The sequence below is a fragment of the Lepisosteus oculatus genome, chromosome 6, assembly GCF_040954835.1.
Source record: "Lepisosteus oculatus isolate fLepOcu1 chromosome 6, fLepOcu1.hap2, whole genome shotgun sequence".
NCBI classification, from domain to species: Eukaryota; Metazoa; Chordata; class Actinopteri; order Semionotiformes; family Lepisosteidae; genus Lepisosteus; species Lepisosteus oculatus.
Genome location: NC_090701.1, coordinates 41,304,436 through 41,325,087, shown reverse-complemented (window position 1 = coordinate 41,325,087; position 20,652 = coordinate 41,304,436). Strand labels below are relative to the sequence as shown.

Sequence of the window (20,652 nt, the reverse complement as noted above, 5' to 3'; positions counted from 1 at the left end):
AGAAATGAAACGAATGCATAATGATTTGTTTGTGAGACAGAACTTTCCAGGTACAGACACAGGTGGCGCCTGCGCGTATGGTCGTGTGGTTGCTTATTACGCTATGGATAAAAAAGGAGCCTGTTCGTGTGTTTTCATATCGGTTTTTCGCTGTATTTCATACGTTTGCAGCGATTATAGTAATGTAAAAAACAGGTCAGCCGCTTGAATGCAAGTTTAAGTTATTTCTACACGAGACAAGAGACAGCCAAAGAGAAAGCACACGAAGTCTATGTTCATCTTTTGTCCTTATGTGTTACATATATATCATTTTTTATGTGGGGGGTGAGAAAACTCACTCGTTCCTGAAGTAACGCATTTTACAGGGGGACACATATTCCCAGAGGAGACTGGACTGAATACAACACCGGCCCCTCCCATCTGAGACTAATCCAACAAATGGCTAGCAATTTGCGACCGTGATTTATTAAATTTACGGTAATATACTGTAAATGGTGCTTATATTAGTAGATGTATGGTCAGGTAGGGTTGGGAAGGATTCATGGCAGCATGGAAGTGCACCAGGTTTGGTTTTCGCAGATTCGAATCTAGATGACGTTATTGCCAGGTAAGAAGTGTATCTTCACACTATATTATATGTTTTTTAAAAAATAATAATTTAGTTGAAAGAAAGACTGCGGCTTCGTTTGCCTTTGGCTTGACCGATCCGTCCCGAAGTGTGCTACTTTCCTTTTTAATAGCGCTTAACGAAAAAAAATCAACTAACGATGTCGGCGTGAAAATGCGTTTCTGAATTACGCTTTATAAATGGTTGTATTAACGGAAAAAAGTAAATTTGTCCAGTTCCGTGAAATTGCCCCTCCTACAGAAACCACAAACGGTGAAACCCAGCTCATTCATTAGTGCCGGTTTGTGGCGTTGAAAGTAGCGTTTGTGCTGCTCTCGTTCCCGAGATATAGCGCGGTACATTTTGCATTTAATATCATTTAATATGTGAGCAGGAAAATTAAATGTTACGAATACCACATACCCTAATCAGAAGAGTTTCGGGTGTAGTCTAAAAAAGCGAACACTAGAAAACAATTGCATGTTCTTACCAAGAGGCTTAATCCTTCTTAGAGGTGTGCTTTCTTAAAAACCTGAAGGAGTGATCAGTTTCTCAGTTTCACTGTCTCCTTCTTAAACGCACCAAGGGACGTGTAAAGATTCGACCGTCTGTCGAGCCACGTGTTCAAAAAGGCTTTAATCTGCAGCTTTAGAACAACAAGACCACTGTTGCACTTTTTATACAAAACACATTCGTTATAGTGAAAAAGAACCAGGGTGTTTTTTAAGGGCCTACGTACAAGGTTGTCGCGGGTAGTAAATAACACACCCGAGAAGCAACACTGGAAAGTCCACCGTCTCACACCTGCGGACCGCTGCAATATTGGAAACATATTTTTTTATTTTCACATAACAGAAATGAACATATATCTGAATTCTTTAATAAACTGTCATTATCCGTGTGTTTGTATTTACACGGGTCTTATGCGCAAACATGAAGCGATGAACTCACAGTCCTTAGTTTTATCTTCGTGTTTCCGGCCAGTCCTTGGTGTAGAATACAGCGTGAAGGCACGCCTGCCCTCTGAAGACACAGGTATGGGCGCCTGTGTTAGATCCTCAGGTGAAGTCGAGTCTTCTGCAGTCTTCAAAGTAATGACGCAGACATGTTTGCACGTCCTGCTCCATGAAGTTGCCCACCCGCCCGTCGAACAGCACAAACGACGAAACTTGCCGCAATCGTCAGTACTGCGTTTGTGCCGGTTTGTGTCGCTGTAAGTAGCGTTTGTGCTGCTTTCGTTTCCGAGATACTGTATAGCGCCTTGGTTTTTCGGGTAATCACGTGACTTTACAAGGCTGTTTACAGATACCAACAAACTCGGTACTTGAGCTCCTGATTGTGATGAAAACAATGGGGGCAATTTGTTTTTCGAGTCTGTCTGGTCGGGTGGGATGGATGTTTCAATATATTTCAATATAGCGCGTTCTTCTCCTGGGTCTGGCGTCACTCTGTGACGTACAAAATAGGAAAGTCACGACCACCAGATCTTTCAGTTGTGATCTTTTGATCAGTTGACCCCAGACTTTGGAGCCTTTACACGAATAAACAGTCTTACATTTAGGGAGGAGTTACTATGTTAGTTCATTGGGTTAGGCGTTTTCTTTTAAATTTTAACCATGTTCTCGAAAATGTATTGCTTGTGTACTCCTTTCATCGGTGAAGAGACCCCAGTTTCCAAATTACCGCTGGTACAACACGAGAGCCCATATTCACATTTTTAGGTATTCGTTTCTAGATCGATATAATTTAACAATAAAAAACAAAATTGAAAGCACGAGCATTATAATAGATCATACACTTTACATTTCTATTCATTTTTAAAGTACAAAGCAGAAGGCGTTTCCCTTAAATATACGATTAAAATTGTTCAAATACCATGTATTCATGACAGAAAGCAGCGGAGACAGTTGTATTGCAAATAAAAAATGTATTTCGAAGAGTACGGGACATTGTGAATCAATAAAGACGTTAAATGTAGTTTAATTTATGCAGTTGTTTTGCAAATAAGTAAAGCATTTTAAAACTAGATTCTCACTGACACAGTAAACAAGCCGATCCACCTGGCGCTGCTAGCTCTCAGCTCTCAGACCCGCGATTGGCTAAACCCCCGAGCAGTTCGGGCCGCGATTGGGTGAAGAGTGAGAATCGACACTCTGATTGGGTAAAGCGCCACAGCGGAAGTTCTGTGTGTACCGTGTGTGCTGTTTGAGCACGCTGGATATACAGTAACATATCCATTGGTTTCCAATTACTGATCAAGTCGCATTGAGGTCAAAACTGAATAGCAGACAGAATATCGTGGCATCCACAGCTCGTTCACGACTCCGATAGCATGTCACGATAGGAGTACGCGCATCACGATCACATCGCGTTAACCATTGCGACTGACGCATCACTGTCCAGATACAGCAATGTGACATACCCCGACAAAACGCCTCCACCCCATGTCGTGACACGGAGTCCACATGATATGACAGAGCCCCCCGCGCCCATGTCGCCACATGAAGCCCGCATATCGCGATATAAAATCCCCCGACAAAACTGCCCCACCCCCATGTCGCGACATGAAGCCCCTATATCGCGATATGAAATACCCCGACCAAAATGCCCCGCCCCTATATCGCGATATGAAAGTCCCCGACCAAAATGCCCCACCCCATGTCGCGACATGAAGCCCCTATATCGCGATATGAAATACCCCGACCAAAATGCCCCACCCCATGTCGCGACATGAAGCCATTATATCGCGATATAAAATACCCCGACAAAAATGCCCCACCCCCATGTCGCGACATGAAAGCCCCTATATCGCGATATGAAATACCCCGACCAAAATGCCCCGCCCCATGTCGCGACATGAAGCCCCTATATCGCGATATGAAATACCCCGACCAAAATGCCCCGCCCTCATGTCACGACATGGAGTCCATATGTTGCGACAGGTCCGATCTGGGTATATCATGTCCTGATATGAGACCTTTTTTGCGACAGCGGTGCCAGGGTGGCATGGAAGCAAGGCGCCAGTCGCAATATATACTGCTGTGATATACATGTGTTATACATTAGGTCCTGTAACGCTTATGGCCAACAGGCACTGTGTAAAAGCCGGCTTACTAGAGCGGTGACGTCGCCGCCCTTCCCTGTGATAGCAGGACTACAGCTACTGGGATATAGAGAGATCTCTCTTTGGCTCACCGGGCTGGGTCCCTGCTGAGTGACGCGGAAGTCCCGGGTTCGAGCCCCCGACGGTGGGGGGCCGACCTAATGCGGCAAGGGCGCCCGCCTGAGCCCCCGTTGCTTTACAGTCCCTATCATGACATGCTGCAGAGGTCTTGTCGCGATGGTATCCCACAGTTACGCGTTTGGCAACAGCGAGTTGGGAAAGAAAAGAAAAACGTACCTTAGAAAATAAAAAAAGCATAGATCTTACAATCCCGGTGATTTTACATACATTACAACCACAGGTTTATGTCATAGATGGTTAAGTTGTTGGCATCTTAGTATTATTCACATCTAAGTAGGCTCATATATTTTAAGATATTGATTGTATTTACAATGTTAAGGGTACGAGCCAAACGGTAACAGAGCGCTTAAACTCGGCAGACGGGGTCACTGGAGGTCAAAGGCACCGTGCATGGTCATGTGATCACCGGCAAAACAAGATGCTATATCTCGGGAACGAAAGCAGCACAAACGCTACTTTCAACGACACAAACGTAGCAGTGACGAATGAGGTGGTTTTCATCGTTTGTGCTGTCTGTTGGGTGCGGAGGTCAACTTCACGGAGCTTTTACCTTGCCTTTAAATATTCAGCGGACTTCAGCGTAACATACCAGAAGAGCGTGCACGCGCGTATGGGTTTCAGAGGTTGGAGTAAATGCATCGCCCCGAGGGTAATATCGAGTGAGGCGCCATGAAAATAAAAACTGCGAAGGTATTAAAATATTAAGTTCTGAAGATCTTGTTTGACACTTCATGATGCTTTTAAACTTGTATGAAACCCACGAAATTAGTATTCTATTTTGTTGCCAAAAGACACGTAATTTGGAAATTCGTGACTTCCCCCAAGACTTTACACTGAATTGTTATAGTCCATTTACAGTGCTAACCAATTAATCGTACCTTTAAGTGCATGAAAGGTCTGCTAATAAAAGCGTCAAATACATACTTTGGATTAATTTTAGCTCTGTCATTTAGAGGCGATCTGAATAGTTATCTGTAAAATGCACACTCGCATCTATCCGTCAATATTTTATCTTAATGTTGTTCATGCATTCCAAACCTTGTAATTTGTTTACAGTAGAAATTTTAGAACCTCTTCGTGCTTAACTCCTACAGGTGGAGCAAGTATCAGGCTCTGGGAAACTGGGAAGCAGCTGGGAAGTTACTTTCAACGGCACAAACCGGCACAAACGCAGCACTAACGAATGAGGTGGGTTTCATCGTTTGTGCTGTCTGTAGCGGGGGTGGAGAAACTTCACGGTGCTGGTTTGTCCTGCCCGCAAAGCATGAGTCCACCTCTCACCACAACTTCAAATAGTAAATACTGTTTATAAAACAATTCCCAAGGACATGAATATACATAATCCTCCGTTTATTTAATAGTATGTTTAAAAAATAAACGATTCTTATTTTTTCTTCCAAAAAGGCCCTGGCGCTGTTTTTCTTCTGGGTTTATTGTCAGCCACAACAGGCACAGGTTCTTCTGCTTGACTTCTATGGAAAGGCTAGCTGATGGCGTAACGCTTGGACCACCAGCTGTAACCAGCCTCACCTCAGAACTAAAACCACCGAGAAAAATAAAGTCAGGTCAGTTTTAAACCTCTCATGGGCAGGACAAGAGGGCCCAAAAAAAGCTCTCCAGCTGAATTAGTAGAATGTTATGATTTATAAGATCAATCAGGTGTATGTATTAGGGAGCAAGAGAGTGAAGAAAGACTAATTCTATATAATTATTGGTGAATTCACTTAAAAGTCAATGTTAAGCTTATAGTCTGTATAGTATAGAACTATAGTATAGGTTGGGTAGCAGTCACATTAAAATCAAGCACTGAGATGATGAATGCTCAGTTATAGTAATGGTCAACTTAATATCCTCCAAACTCAAAGAAAACAATCTTGCATATCTGTATCACATTCATTAAAAATGTACCCTTTTCTGAGGCTTGAAAAGTTTTCAAAATTTCAAACGTTTCCAAAGCTGTCCCTTCGTTCACACTGTCATATGATAGCTTGGTTTGTTTTTCTGCACAGCGTGAAAGTTGATTTAAATAGGCGAAGCTCTGGATGACATGGTGGCACAGCGATTGGCATTGCGGCCTCAGAGTGCAGGGCCCTTGGGTTCAATTGCTTTGGCACTATCTGTGTGGAGGGTGCATGTTCTGCTTGAGCTCAGTCCAAAGACACACCAGTTGGTTAATAGGCTTTTGTAAAAAACCCGTTCTGGTGTGACTGGGAGCACTGTAAATAAACTGCACTTATTTTACGTGAGCATTTTTGCAATGGAGCCATTCCGTTATAAAACGGACCTACTTTGGCCTTCCTCAGACCATTGTGTGACATTTTAGTGGCAGAGGTGGGATGGCCAGCCATAAGACTGTGAGGAGAAGGAGAGTCCTGTATTCACAGATAAACTCTCAAGTAAAATAAGGGCAGTTTATTTATAGTGCTCTCAGTCCCCCACAACAGAAAACAAAACCCCAAAAGAAACAAAAGTAATTCTTCAAATGGTGTCTCGGTGTCTCGGTGTCTCGGTGTCTCGGTGTCTCTGTGTCTCTGTGTCTCTGTGTCTCTGTGTCTCTGTGTCTCTGTGTCTCTGTGTCTCTGTGTCTCTGTGTCTCTACCTAATATACTAACCACCAACAACCAACACCTTCTTAGGCTGAGGAGCCAGCTTAAATAGCTTGTATGCCCCTCACCTTCTGGAACAAACCATTTCTCTACTTCAAAGTGGTTTTTCCCATCTCCTTAAATAACCCTTGAGAAGTGGGGTTAGGTTTGGCCTTCTGAGGCCACCATAGGCTGACCCACCCCGGAAGTACCGACACCAAACAAACATTGAGTATCATCCGTTTTGAGAGTGCTCTCCGTTCACACCACAATACTCACTCAAACCTGTGTTTAAGTATATGAATATATATGAAATTAAGTATGTTTATGTATGTGAATGTATATGAAATTAAGTAATAGCAGTTACTAGTCAAGCCCTGAGTGTGCACTCTCAGGAACTTATCTAGCAACCGCTCAGTGGAAGGTGTATGAATGTTGTATTTTCTTTGCTATCTGTACCTCGTGACAGGCTTCTCTGTCAGTGTGTTTGTGTCCGTGTGTGCCTTGTGATGGACTGGTGTGCCATGCAGGATGTATCCTGCCTTGCCACCAGTGCTTCCCTGGATAGGCTCTGGGCCTCCGTGACCCTGAATTGGATAATTGGTTATAGAAAGTGAGGTGATGTGTGAAGTGTTTTGGTCTGAAAGCTTCTAACAGGTTCTCTGGCTCAGAATGTATTTCATTAGTCAGGTATCCAGATGGTGTTTCAATAGTTGTGCTTTAATTTGTATGAATTGAGCAACAACATACAGAATGAAATCACACAAAGTCATGTTGGGCATGTTGCACACGAGGGTTTTATTGGAAACAATAACTCAGATTTCGATTGGGCTTTTGTTTGTCTCTGCCTCGGCAGCTGTACCAAATTGAAGCACATCTTCTAGCTGAGGGTTTCCCCATAAATATAGCCTGAGCAATATTGTTATCAGAGGGAGTAAAGAGTATGGCCCAGGACAGACGTTCATGGAACACTTAGCAAATGGAAGTGGATGTGAAAATGTTTTTCCCACTCTGCGGAAACTTTTGTAAGAAATTCTGAGAAATCATGTAAATTCATATCATATCGTTGTAAGTGTCTTTTTCCAGAAAGTGGTAAATCTATAAAGTTGCACGAGTGGATGGATGGATACTCTAGTTGTCAGTCCAATAATGAGACAGTCACTTCTGATTGTGATGGCTTAATTTGTCTAATTATTTTGGTGTCAAATCCAGATCACCTGTTGCACTTTTCAAGTCGTCATCAGTTGCTTAATCCAAACTATCCACATGATTCCAGCTCTCAAGCACAGATTCTACTTCTGTGGCCTGAAGTTTCTGCATGCAGACAATCTCTCAGATCTGCATGGAGGAGTGATCATACCTGTAAAATTGTACTTCTTGGTAATCGATCTTCTTACTTCATATAGGGAGACCAAGTGCTTGGGCTAACTCTGTATTTTGTTATTTTTGTTGAAGTCACTTATGTTTTGAACCTTGTATCATACTCTTTATTCATTGCTCATTATGAAAGCAATTATCTTAAGGTTCACTGTATCAGCTAGGATCAATATAGACCCAGTGATGGCTTGTAGCTGTGTAATTAACTGGACAAGGGCTTTTGTGAGCAATTAACACTTGTTTGAAAATAGTATTATTGTGTGAACACTTTTTCCATGTTTTTTTGTACTGCTTGTTCACATAATGCTCCCTTTTTTTGTTAACATATCATATATACAGCCATACTTCCAATAGGTGTCCAGCTACTGAAAAGAAAAATGTATGCTCACATTCAGCATGGTATATAGCATTTTATTTGCAATAATTATTTTTTGTGGACTATTTGGTTATTTAGAGATTCATGATAAAGATGGCCTATGTTCAGAGGAACAGCAGATCATTCTGCTTTTACAGTGGTGGGATATGACACTGGTGAATGCATTGCTCAACAATTCGTGTCCATAGCTGCTAATAAACTTTGCTCTTGAATTTGAGCGATAATCTGAGAAATGTCAGTGCTGAGCTTCAAGGTGCCCATCACTAAATGGCTTTTTTTGTTCAGCATAAGGGATAGCATGATGTAGAAAGCAGGAGATTTGCAGAATTTCAGCAAACAGTAGCACCTTAATGAATTTAGCTGTGTATCAGAGTAGCAGAATTCAGAAAATCTACTACCCATGTAGAGTATAGCAGATATGAATGCAGCGCTTTTAAAGAATGGCTTTGAGTGCAATGCCAGGCATAATTTTCGGTAACTGATCTACACTCCTTCATGGAGGCTGTCCCAGTGACTAAACATGACATTTTTTACAAATAATTAAATGCTTTATAGTGCGGTCTGTATCCTGCCCTACTCCATAAAGGTCAGTGATTCTGTATCCTCTAAGCAGTACACTAGCTGTGTTGCACCATGGGTCTTCAAGTAGGATTTCTGTTGCTCAGTATATCAACATTGATGTGGATGCCGCTCTGTGAATCTGCATGGTGGAAGTGACTCTGGCCGTCAGTGTATGTGAGCAGTGAGCAGTTAACACCAGAAGGTGCGTCTCAAAGTATGATGTCTATTTTACAGCGTTGGGTCAAACCAGCCTTCAATGTAGATGCAATGTACCTGTTTTGAAGCTTCTTAGAAATATGATCCCAAGTAGACTATATATAGGAAGGAACAAGTAATAGGTTTATTCCATGCTGAAAAAAAGAAGAAAGAAAACCCAACGTTTTGGCCGTGGAGCCTTAGGAAGATCTCTTTATATATAAAAAAGAAAAGGCACCCGTTCAACACACTAAAATGTTAGAACCTTTTTGTGGTCAGTTCAAGGTAGTTTGTTAATTTTGTATTTTCAGAATGGGCAAAAATCCAAAGTGGATGAGTATTAAATAAAAACAAGTGCAAAAAGAATGAGGTTAGAACATATTAGATTGGATAATTTGGCATTTTCATCAGAGGCTGTGAAGTTCGATAAGCTACACCATTTTTATGTAGCCTATACTTGAGTCAGGTTGGAAATGCATGGATGAAGATGTGTCATAAAACAGTATGGGTTTACAGATGATTATTTACAGATTTAAATGTTTTAAATTGTTCCATTGCACATAAACTTTCAAGGATTTATTCTGGATATATCCAGCAGATTTAACACTTTGAAAGGATCTGATAATTTTTCATTTTAATCGGATTTTATCCAACTCTGTTAGATCCAGGACTTTAAATAGGCTGCCTTTGCCTTGGATTGAAAATTCATGGAGGCCTGGACCACTGACTGTCACATCTAACAAAGTCATGAAGACAGGCAGAAACTTATACTTAATCCATAATGAATGCATGTTCCTGTCTTCTACTTTTTATAACACTTCATTTGACTTCAATATACATTTTTAGAAATGTACCCTATGTGTGTATGTTTAGCAGTCCGACAAACTGAATTAGAAAACAGACCAGTTGTAAAACAAATTCTGCAGTGCGCTTAAAACCCACAAATAGTGAGAATGAGTTTACGTGTGTAATAGTCCAGCAAAACTTCTATTAATATAATAATGTTCTTCCCTATGATCACTTAATTAGATACCCTTGAGATATAGTTGCTTCAGATAGATCTATTAGTGAATACTTATTATATTAATATTTCTTTTTCTTTCTTTATAGGACTGTGGGATAAAGAATGTTTTGCACAGGACTAGTCTTTAAGGCTGAGCTTTGATGACCCTTTTAGTTACTGCTAATGTAATTGGAGACTGTCGAAGTATTTTTCATAAATAAGGTGAGCACTCATCAAGTCATGTTTCTCTTAAAATGATTAGTTTAATGTGAAAACTGTGGGTATTGCTTTCAGATGTTTTTTTTGTTGATTTAAGCTTAATAATGATAATTACATACACTTATATGTCACTTTTCTGGACACTCCACTCAAAGTGCTTTACAGGTAATGGGGACTCCCCTCCACCACCACCAATGTGCAGCATCCACCTGGATGATGCAACGGCAGCTATAGTGCGCCAGAACGCTCCCCACACACCAGCTCTCAGTGGGGAGGAGAGCAGAGTAATGAAGCCAATTCATAGATGGGGATTATTAGGAGGCCATGATTGGTAAGGTAGCCGGTAAATCATGGTAAGGCCATGATTTGGCCAGGTAGCCGGGGTTACACCCCTACTCTTTTCGAGAAACGCCCTGGGATTTTTAATGACCACAGAGAGTCAGGACCTCGGTTTTACGTCTCATCTGAAAGACGGCGCCTGTTTACAGTATAGTGTCCCCGTCACTATACTGGGGCATTAGGACCCACATAGACCGCAGGATGAGCGCCCCCTGCTGGCCCCACTAACACCTCTTCCAGCAGCAACCTTAGTTTTTCCCAGGAAGTCTCTCATCCAGGTACTGACCAGGCTCAGACCTGCTTAGCTTCAGTGGGTTGCCAGTTGTGAGTTGCAGGGTGATATGGCTGCTGGCTTAAGCCTGAAACAAAACTGTGATCTACATTTTGTAGTTCTTTTGTCATTTAGACTGATTCCTACTTTTTTTATGTGGCTGTTTCAGGATGTTTCATCCATCTTGTCGACTTGTGAAAAACATTGCAATCAAAGGACTCCTGGCTTACCATCGGGGAAGAGCTTCTAATGAAAGTAATTCTCGTTTACTGACTCGGAAGACATTCTTTTCTCCTATAGTTTCTTTCTCAGCATCCAGAACAGCAAGTCTGAGCTCCTGCACCGGACATAAAAACATCTTCATCATGGGCCTCCCAGGCTCAGGAAAAACAACAGTAGGAAACATCCTTGGTAGCAAGTTAGGACATCCTGTCATTGATCTAGATGATCACATCCTCAAGAAAGAGTGGAACATGACTGCAGGGGAGAAGCTGTCAGAAATCGGTTGGGAACAGTTTGTTGAAGAGGAAGGCAAAGCTCTTTCAAGTTTCTCTGCGTCTGGAAGTATTGTTTTATTGACGGAGTCCAGTCCAATGCACTCTGCAGCTATGCACCACGTGAAGCAAAATGGAATTGTTATATACCTTGATGTTAACCCTGAAGTCATCATAAAGAGGCTGTCGGGAGGGAGAGGGAATAGGATCGTTGGGCGCGGATCAGGAGTGTCTTTGAGAGAGATTCTACGCTGCAGGCGGAAAATATATAACAAGTGGTGTGATGCAAGGGTCCTTTGTGATTCTGGGGACAGCGCTGAAGAAGTGGCCGCAAATGTATTAAAAGCCGTGAAGAGATGTGAAGATACTGAATCTGAAGTGTTTGTTTCAACCAGAAACAAGTTTCTGCCAGAGGACGGTTCGGTGTCAGAGCGGAAATTTTTCAGCGATGTTTTGGTCGAGGGTCTGGCTCCCGACGGTGGGCTTTATGTGCCACAGGGTGGTCTTTCAGAGCTGCCCCCACGGGAATGGGTGAGATTAGTGGACCTGCCGTATTCTGAAAGAGCCCAGATCCTGCTTGAGAAATGTATCCATCCTGCTGACGTTCCGGCTCCGGAGCTCTACAGCATGGTCAAGAAGGCTTATGCGGATAATTTTGCTTGCCCAAGGATTGCTCCAGTCCGACACCTCGTACATAACCAGTACGTTCAGGAGCTCTTTCACGGCCCCACGGCTTCTTTCCGAGATTTCTCCCTGCTGCTGCTGCCTCAGCTGTTGGCGTACTGCACCTCGAACCTGTGCAATCATTTACTCCTGGGGGCCACGTCTGGAGACACGGGCAGCGCGGCGCTGAACGGCTTTAGTCGTCTACCCGAGGCTGAAAAGCGCAGGAGTGCCGTGCTGGTGTTCTTCCCCGAAGCCGGAGTGAGCCCCGTTCAGAGACTGCAGATGACGGGTTTTCGGGAGGGGAACCTGAAGGCGGTCGGTGTGCAGTCGGACTTGGCCTTTTGCCAGCAGGCGGTCCGGCAGATGCTCGGCGATCCGAAGCTGACGGGCCACCTGGCGGTGGAGTGTGGCGCGGTGCTGACCGCCGCCGACTCCGTTAACTGGGCCCAGCTGCTTCCGCAGGTCATCTTCCACGCCTCCGCCTATCTCGACCTCGTCAGCCAGGGCACCGTTGCCTTCGGAGAGCCTGTGGACGTCTGCATCCCCGCTGGCGACTTTGGAAATATTTTATCGGCCGTGTATGCAAAACAAATGGGAATTCCTATCAGGAAATTTATTTGTGCCTCACACCAGAGCGGTGTTCTAACGAAATTCATGAGGACTGGGGAGTATGACCTTAGAGACCGACAGCTTCTGCCTTCAAGCTCTCCGGCAACAGAAGTCCTAAAGCCTTCTAGCCTCGAGAGATACCTCTTTCACATCTCTGATGGGGACTGGCAGCTCGTTAGAGGGTTATTTTCTCAGTTTGAGAGGGAGAGGTATTTTAAGGTGCCAAGAGCTCTACTGAAAAGGATGCATCAGGACTGTCTGGCAGGCTGGTGCTCTGAAGAGGAGTGCTTGGCTGCTATCAGCGCTGTTCATTCAGCCACAGGATACATTCTGGACACCCGCGCCGCGGCTGCCAAAGTCGTAGCAGATCGCCTGCAAGACAGGACGTGCCCAGTTATCATTTCCTCCACGGTTCACCCCGCCAAGTTCGCACCCGCTGTGCTGAAAGCATTGAAATTTCAGGATGTTGCCGAGGATCCGTTCGATCAGCTTAATTTGCTCAGCTCGTTAGGTTCCCTGCCTCCCATGCATGCAGACTTAAAGTCTCTAAGAGATCCAAGGAGGCACAAGGTGTGTGATGCTAACGTCAGTGACCTAGTTGAAGAAGTTGAAACTGTTGTTCGAGATTCATTCTTAAAAGTTACCTGAGCATGGAAAGCTAGACAGGTTTAGTGCTGCATAACTCAATGAATACATTTGCCTTTTAACTTACTATGTGTCAGAGATGCTGTCAGTTACAGATATAGGGATGCCCCACTTACATAATTTAAAACAGACAATTCTTAACACAGTAGGCAAGATATATTTATATTTTGTGGGAACTGCAGGTCTGCTTACATTGGATTGAACTTCATGTTCTCTGCTAGTTTGTTCAGTTTGTTTAGACTCTTTAAAGAGCAAACGAACACCACTGTTGACTTTCAGATTTATTTTAATGAATTCAATGTTTACCAAACTTAATCATATACTGCCTCATTTTATTTGGGTTTCCAAATGAATTCCAAGTTTTACCAGCTGTTCACGGTATATATTGTTAATGAAGATATTTTAGGGGTGGCAGGGCAGCGTAGTGCTGTCGCCCTGGGTGCAATTCTGGACCTGGGGTACTATCTGTGTGGAGTTTGTATGTTCTCTCTGTCTTCACATGGGTTTCCTCCAGGTGCTCCGGTTTTGTCCCACAGTCCAAAGACATAGTAGTAGGTTAACAGACGTCAGGGAAAACTCCTTGGCGTGAGTGTGGGTTTGTGTCTGTGTGTCTGCCCTGCAATGGCCTGGTGTCCCATCCAGGGTGTACCCTGCCCTGTGCCCAGTGCACGCTGGGATAGGCTCTGGCTCCCCCAGTGACCATGTACTGGGTAAAGCGGTTAGAAAATGGATGGAAATAATTTAATTTAATTGAATTTCTAATCTGGAAGTAAAGTAGCTGCTAGGACAGATATTTACATTCCATGTCAGGTGTGCATAGGTATTTTATATAGATAGATATTTTAATGAAAGAATTGCAAAGCAGTGAAATAATATTTTCACACATCATTGAGAATGCTTGTTATATATCAATCAGTAATGGGAAATGGCCACTAGGTGGCAGGCAAGCGTCCATTATAGAAAGGGTTGACGAGTGACCTTGTCTGTTGTCAGAGGTGAGACAATAATGGAAATCGCTTATAGAGGCTAGAACAGTTACAGTCTAAATTTGTGATTACAACCTTATGACTTTAGTTTATGCTGTAATTGTGGAGCTCTTAGATGTTTCCACTTGTTGATAGTGTTGTCTTTGAAAAGATTATACAGTAGAAACAGAAGGGAAAACAAGAGCACACTGACTACCTTTGCACTCTCCTCTGCTTCATACACTCCAAAATGCTTTAACAGTTGTTTGATCTATTCTAATTCAAACACCAGGTCCATGTAGACGTATCCTTTTGTAGAAACTCGAATTGGCATTTTTTTCCTATAATTAAAAACAATACATTTCAGTAAAAAAACATCTGAAATTTAAAGCACTTTTGTTGCCTTCATCAAAGAGACATTCATTTAAAACACATAAGTAAATTTATGCATCACATTTACTTTCATTTTGTTAAATCATCATTCCTCAGTAATTGTACGGGGTGGGTTTGGAAAAGCTTTCTCTTGTCTATAAAGAATAAGTAAATGAAGTAACCTAAGTAGAAATAATAAAAACATAATTACGAACATGTGGTACAGTGTACTTTGTTAAAAAAATAAGGGTCTGAAAGTATAAACTAAGAAGTCTGAAAATATTTTCTTAATTATAATAAATACTATTAGCTTTTTGGGGGATTGGAGAATAAACCACAATTTAAAACAATAAGTAATTGAGACAATAATCATCCCCCCATCCGGAGTATTAATAATTGAGTTTCTATTTTGTTGGTTCATATTTTCTTAAACTGAAGCCTTCTAAGCATGAGATATGTTACATTAAATATCACCAAAAACTAAAGACAAAAAAACCCTGACATGTGTTGACTGCACAAGTATTCAGCCCTGTAATTTGGTAGAAGCCAGTCTGGGTTAAGTCTTTGAATTCCGTGTTCCAGCTTGGTGCAATCATTGCCTATTCTTCTTGACAGATTTGCTCATGCTGTCTTCGATTGCTTACTGTTCACTTCTGGACACCAGTTTTCAAGTTGTTCCCCGGATTTCTCAATAGGATTCAAGTCAGGATAAGCAGGATTCAAGCAGGCCTTCTGCTTTGAATCATTGTCCTGCTGAAAGGCCGAATTGTCATCTCACGTTTAAGCCTAGCAGATGGAAAAAGGTTTTCCTCTAGTGTTTTCCTGTGCTTTGATTCATCTGTATTCCCATCAGCCTTGACAAGCTTCCCAGTCCCTGCTGGTGAGGAGGAGGACTGGAACACAGAGCTGCCACCACCACGCTTGATGTGGGGATGGTGTTGACTGTATGATACACCTGACGCAAATCCATCCTGAGTCCAGCATTGTGGAACCAAAAGGTTTGAGTTCTGTTGTCCGACCATAAATACTTTTGACGCGTGTTTCAGTATTGCTTAAATGCGTTGTTCTATACTCACTGCTGTATTCAAGATGGAATTTCCATTCTGCCATCTGAGCCAGTTCTGTGGAGTATTCCTAGCATAGTCCTGAGGCATGAACATTTTCTCATCTTTGTGACGGAGTGCTTGTTATTTTGTCTTTCTTTTACTGAATATGAAATACTCCAATATTTCCCTCTACCCTTCTGGTATGTTTGAGAGAGTGTATGTGATACGAATGAAGTGTGAATGATACTTACCCTTTTTGTTGTTTCCCCAAAGTCACTGCAGTGTTTTCCCCGTTGGAGTATTGTATTGTGTTGATCAAGATGGCCACCAGTCACCTTTCCTGTTTGTAGTATCACACAAATGATTTTAAAGGGAAAGGTGACTGGTGAGCCATCTATAAATAACTGATGTAAGGTTAGTTGTTTTGTTTAAGTGAATAGATCACGGTTGCATGACTCGTGCAAATTTTATACGTTAAAATTTATACGTATTTTTTTGGATGGTTAAATACTTTATTTTGGTAAAACTGCCCATCTCTGTTAAGAAAATGTGAGCGTGTCCCTTTAAGAGGATGGTCCTTAGAAGAGGAGGAGCTATTAAAGGGACTGGGAGAGCTCAGTATGGAGGAGGGTGCCTTGGAGGAAAGGTGTGGAGAGTATTCCTGTGAGGGTTTTTTTTTTGTTATCCCTCTTTTGATGGCAACAAATCCAGTTTTGTTTGCATTTGAAGACTACTGTGTGGGAGTTTCTTTTCTTTTGCGCCAAGCCTGGTTACTCGGCCGGTGACAATCTTCCTGTAGTTCTTTCAGCGGTGTAGTTCTTTCAAAGTCACTGCTGGCTGCCATTTGCATCCTTAACTGGTTTCCTCTTTACTGGGCTGCTCAGTTAGGAGGGACAGTGACATCAGTCAGTGGTGTTTTCTCCTTCTTAATGATGGACTTTGCAATGTTTTCGTCTCCTTGTCCCAATCAGGGCCTTTAAACGGCTTCATCCCTGAGCTGTTCCGAAAGCTCTTTGATTTCCATGGTTGAATCCTTGCTTGAAATTCACCACCCGACAGAGGGTCCTTACAGAGAGAGAGCTCAGCTCATCTCATCTTTTTAACCACTTTCTCCTGGTGAGCATTGTGGTCGCAGTGTAACAGGGAGAGCAGGGCTGACCAGACTTCCCTTTCCCCAGCGGCAGTTCCCAATTTTTTCCTGGGAGATTCCCATGTGGCCCCGGGCCAGCTGAGAGAGAGAATACCTCTAGCACGTCCTGGGTCTTCCCTGGGGTCCCTGGGCAGGTCTCCCAGTGGGCCGTGTGAGGTACACTGGCCTAATATACTGAAAATTGTTCTTGTAAATATTTGGCTAACCACGTAGCAAAGCTCCGAGATTGGCATAACTAAATCAGCTACCAATTAATGTGAAGGGAAAAGGTAACTTCAGCAAAGTGAAACTTTGTGTATTCAGAACTCATCCTGAAATAACAGGCAAAGGGGTCAGTAGTAGACAATTTTAAATCGGAGTAGTTGAATGAAATTTAACTGGGCAAAATAAGGGTCTGGCCTTTCTTGGTGTACAATGTTGTCTCTTCTGTCACATTTTTTCTATAAAAGACACTTCAGAAATAATGTTTTTCTTTAACTCCAAAAGTGGTATTATTACAGTGTGCTCTTCAAGGAAAAATGGCTTCAAACTTTGTAAGTTTACAGCATGATCTAATTTGGTCTGGTGTTTCGCATTTTGCAGAATGTGAAAAGGCAAGTGTAAATCACGCATGTGATAAGATAGGATGTACCCTCAAGGTATCCAGACTGAGAATATCGCCCCTCTTGACATCAGCTGAGAAATCCTGATTACTTCGCACAGATATAACAGCAAGTGCTGTGCCTGAGATACATTGTAATGGAGTGTGAAATTCATAACTCTGAAACAGGCGTGAGTGTGAAATGTAGCTTCAAAAAACAGAACAAAATAAATGAATCCTCACAGATGTTAGATAATTTCTTTCAGGGAATTAATGCTTTTGGAGAAATGCACATAATGACACATTGCCAAGGATGGTTCTGTATCTGAATTATTTCTCAGCAGAAAATGATTCAAGTGTTTGCCTGGGTTTTCTAAATAAAAAGCTAGTGCCAAAGAGCACAATGTAATTTATCAGACTTCACTGGCAGCGTGTGATCCTCTGGAATGTCTCACCGAAAGAAGTGTTTCCTCTTATGCTGACCTCCCTGGAGTACCTGGAGAATTCTCCAATGATCAAAACCGACTGAAGATAAAAACTGAACATCTAACTGCCTGAAAGTGTTATTTAGTCCTGCAAACCCAATTAAAAATGAACTGTAGGCAGATTTTTACTCAGACATTTTACATACGTTTGGTTTCACTAACTTTTCTCCCTTAAGGCAAATTAATATCTGGCAGCTATCAGAAGTACCATGTCAATCGAGGGCCTCTGTATGTAAAGTGAGACAAGAAGCTGGATTGCTGGATGCACACACACACACCCGCAGACGGCAACAAATTAAAGACACCAATTCATTCAGCTGCAGGCCTTTCACAGGTGCTGGGAATCCGGAGCACCCAGTGAAAACCCCCAGGAAGACAGGGAGGCACAACTGTAACCTAACTAACCTAAGAAATAAAACTACTGGGACTTCTCCACACATTTCCGTGAATAGGAACTCGACAAAAAGTCTGACATGTTGAAACTGGAAAATTCTGAAGTGATTTGATAGGTAGAAAACTTTTGTATTTGCTGTCCTTTTCAAATTACACATTTTCATTTTATGTAGATACTCTCGTAACATGGATCACTTTTAGCATGCTAGCTTAATCTGGCTAATGACATGATGTTAGGAGTCAAAATCTCAGTTTCCAAAGCAGTGACCAAAAATTCTGCAGACATGAAAAAAACTTGAATTAAAAGGGACAGTTTTGCCTCTTAACAAGCATGGTCCGTAATTGAACAGGCATCTTCAGGGACTAGAACATTTCTGTCAAGGAAACTGAAGTTCAATACCTGCACACACTGCTAAGAGAAAGAAACGCCCTTAAGCACACAGGATGTACTGGAGCTTCTCATGCTTGTAGGACAATGATTCCAGCCCTGCTAATTAACAGCAGAGTTTCTGAAGAGGAAATAGATAAAAGTGATAGAGAAGGTCATTTCAAATCACCCGACCTGAGTCCAACAGAAATGTCACACATGCATCTGAAGGAGGCCGTGGCTGCTGGGAAACCTTCCAATCTGAATAAACTCAGAGCTGCTTGCATCAAAGCGTGAGGAAACATTTCACAGGAGGCATGCTGACAGCTCATACTGTACAATGCCTGGCAAAATACATCGGAGGATACACCAAGTACTGAGAGCGTGTGGGTACTCTGCTTTATGCATACATTTAGTTTTATTTAAACTTTAGAAGCCTTAGAACATATTAAGGTGTTCAATGTCTTATATTGCTTCGTGTTACATTGTAGCTGAATCAGTATAAGAGGCGAAACATCGGCTGTCTTGTGAGCAACACTCGGGATTTTGCAATGCTGATTGCCAAGTGAGCCTGCAAATTTTAATATAGCATCTGACACTGTAAATTGGTGTTTCAGAAAAAGAAAACAGTGCCAGAGGACAAATAATAGAAAACATGCCATTCTACATTCCTATCATGTGGATAACACAGATCCACAGTAAACAGAAAATGTCTGCATGTCTTATCCTGTGCCTATATCATTAATGATTAATCTTGCAGTTTTAGAAACTCAGTACAGTATATTCTGAGAAACTATCTATAAAATGAAAGAAAAAATAAATGATATAACATACTCCCTTTTAAAAATATACATCTCAGAGAAAACTGCTTTTAAAATGATCTGTTATGGTTAGTATGTCTGACAGCATTAGCACAAGGGATCACACGCTGCGTGGCCCTCTTTGCTCAGCATATATACTTGACAATTACTGGAGCAGTAAGCTCACTAAGTTCAATTAGCGATGTTAGTCCATGGCTTTAATAGGTACAATATTTTGCTATTCTCTGCAAGAAAGCCAAGAAAATATAATAATACAGCTGAAGTCCTCCTAGGTCACATGTTTTGTGGTCACAGTAAAATGTTTAATTTTTTTAATCTATGGGGCTAAACAAGATTTTTCTGCGTTAAAAAAAAAGGTTCTTAGAAACTGTCAGCAACTACTAAAGTAATATTAACAGATCCACCTTTGCCTACTCTGCAGTAGTTTTACTTTGATTGCCGCCTTTAATCTCAATAGTTTTTTATGTAAATATCTAATAGGGTTTCTACTCACCCTAGCTAATTCAGGGTAAGAGGTGTGCTGGAGCAGTGGGCACAGGGCAAAGTACATACAGAACACCCTGGATGGGACGCCAGTCCATGGCAGGGCTGAAACACAGGCCTATAGAGTTCATAGTAACTAATTCCATGTATCTTTAAACAAAGTGGTATATGAATTCAGCAAGCAATGAGTGATTAAGGTACAGGGGATGTGAAAAAGTAGTTTCATTAGCTCACTTGAGGGAGTAGTTCGAATCAGGTGTTTAAAAAGATCTTGCGGGAGGAGTTTGGAAGGCTCCAGACTGTAGATCAGAAATGCTGTCAGTTGTTCCTTCACCAAACGGGTGTCTGGAAACAAGTTAAGCAACGATCGAAGGAAGATCTCTGATAACTTCAGAAAAAGAGTTATTGGAGCTCCTGAGTCCAGAGACGGTTACAAAACCACTGGTAAGAGTTTGGGGCTCCAGCAATCCACTGTCAGACAGTATGCAATGGAGAAAATGTACCCACTCTACCCAAGGACTGTCATCCTACCAAAATCTCAGAAGTGCTGCTTTCCTTCGGTTTCCTGATCTTCTCCTGCAGTTGGCACTGATTCCAGTGGCGTGGCTTCCCAGTAAGCCTCTCTGCACCAGCCTTTCCCAGTCAGCCTCTCTGCTCCTGGCTCCCCAGTCAGCCTCTCTGCTCCTGGCTCCCCAGTCAGCCTCTCTGCTCCAGCCTTTCCTAGTCAGCCTCTCTGGTCCAGCCTTTCCCAGTCAGCCTCTCTGCACCAGCCTTTCCCGGTCAGCCTCTCTGCACCAGC

General features: G+C 42.4%; 1 protein-coding gene across 4 annotated transcripts; it reads left to right on the top strand.

Annotated features, from left to right (window-relative positions):
* The first annotated feature begins 537 nt into the window (after nucleotides 1-537).
* Nucleotides 538-15,992, top strand: LOC102685537 (threonine synthase-like 1). Of its 4 annotated transcripts, none has more exons than XM_015353939.2 (5): nucleotides 538-607; nucleotides 4,946-5,039; nucleotides 5,256-5,416; nucleotides 10,056-10,170; nucleotides 10,947-15,992. In XM_015353939.2, exon 5 carries the CDS (start codon nucleotides 10,948-10,950, stop codon nucleotides 13,192-13,194), a length of 2,247 nt encoding a protein of 748 aa, XP_015209425.2. In that variant the 5' UTR covers nucleotides 538-607; nucleotides 4,946-5,039; nucleotides 5,256-5,416; nucleotides 10,056-10,170; nucleotide 10,947; the 3' UTR covers nucleotides 13,195-15,992. The 4 variants fall into 4 exon arrangements, with proteins under 4 accessions (XP_015209425.2, XP_015209426.2, XP_069047382.1 ...); XM_069191281.1 differs by lacking the exon at nucleotides 538-607 and adding an exon at nucleotides 860-963; XM_069191280.1 differs by lacking the exon at nucleotides 538-607 and adding an exon at nucleotides 1,867-4,541.
* Nucleotides 15,993-20,652: the final 4,660 nt, after the last annotated feature.

Coding starts and splice junctions, on each gene's coding strand:
- LOC102685537 (XM_015353940.2), top strand. CDS start 10,948: ATGTTTCATCCATCTTGTCGACTTGTGAAAAACATTGCAATCAAAGGA.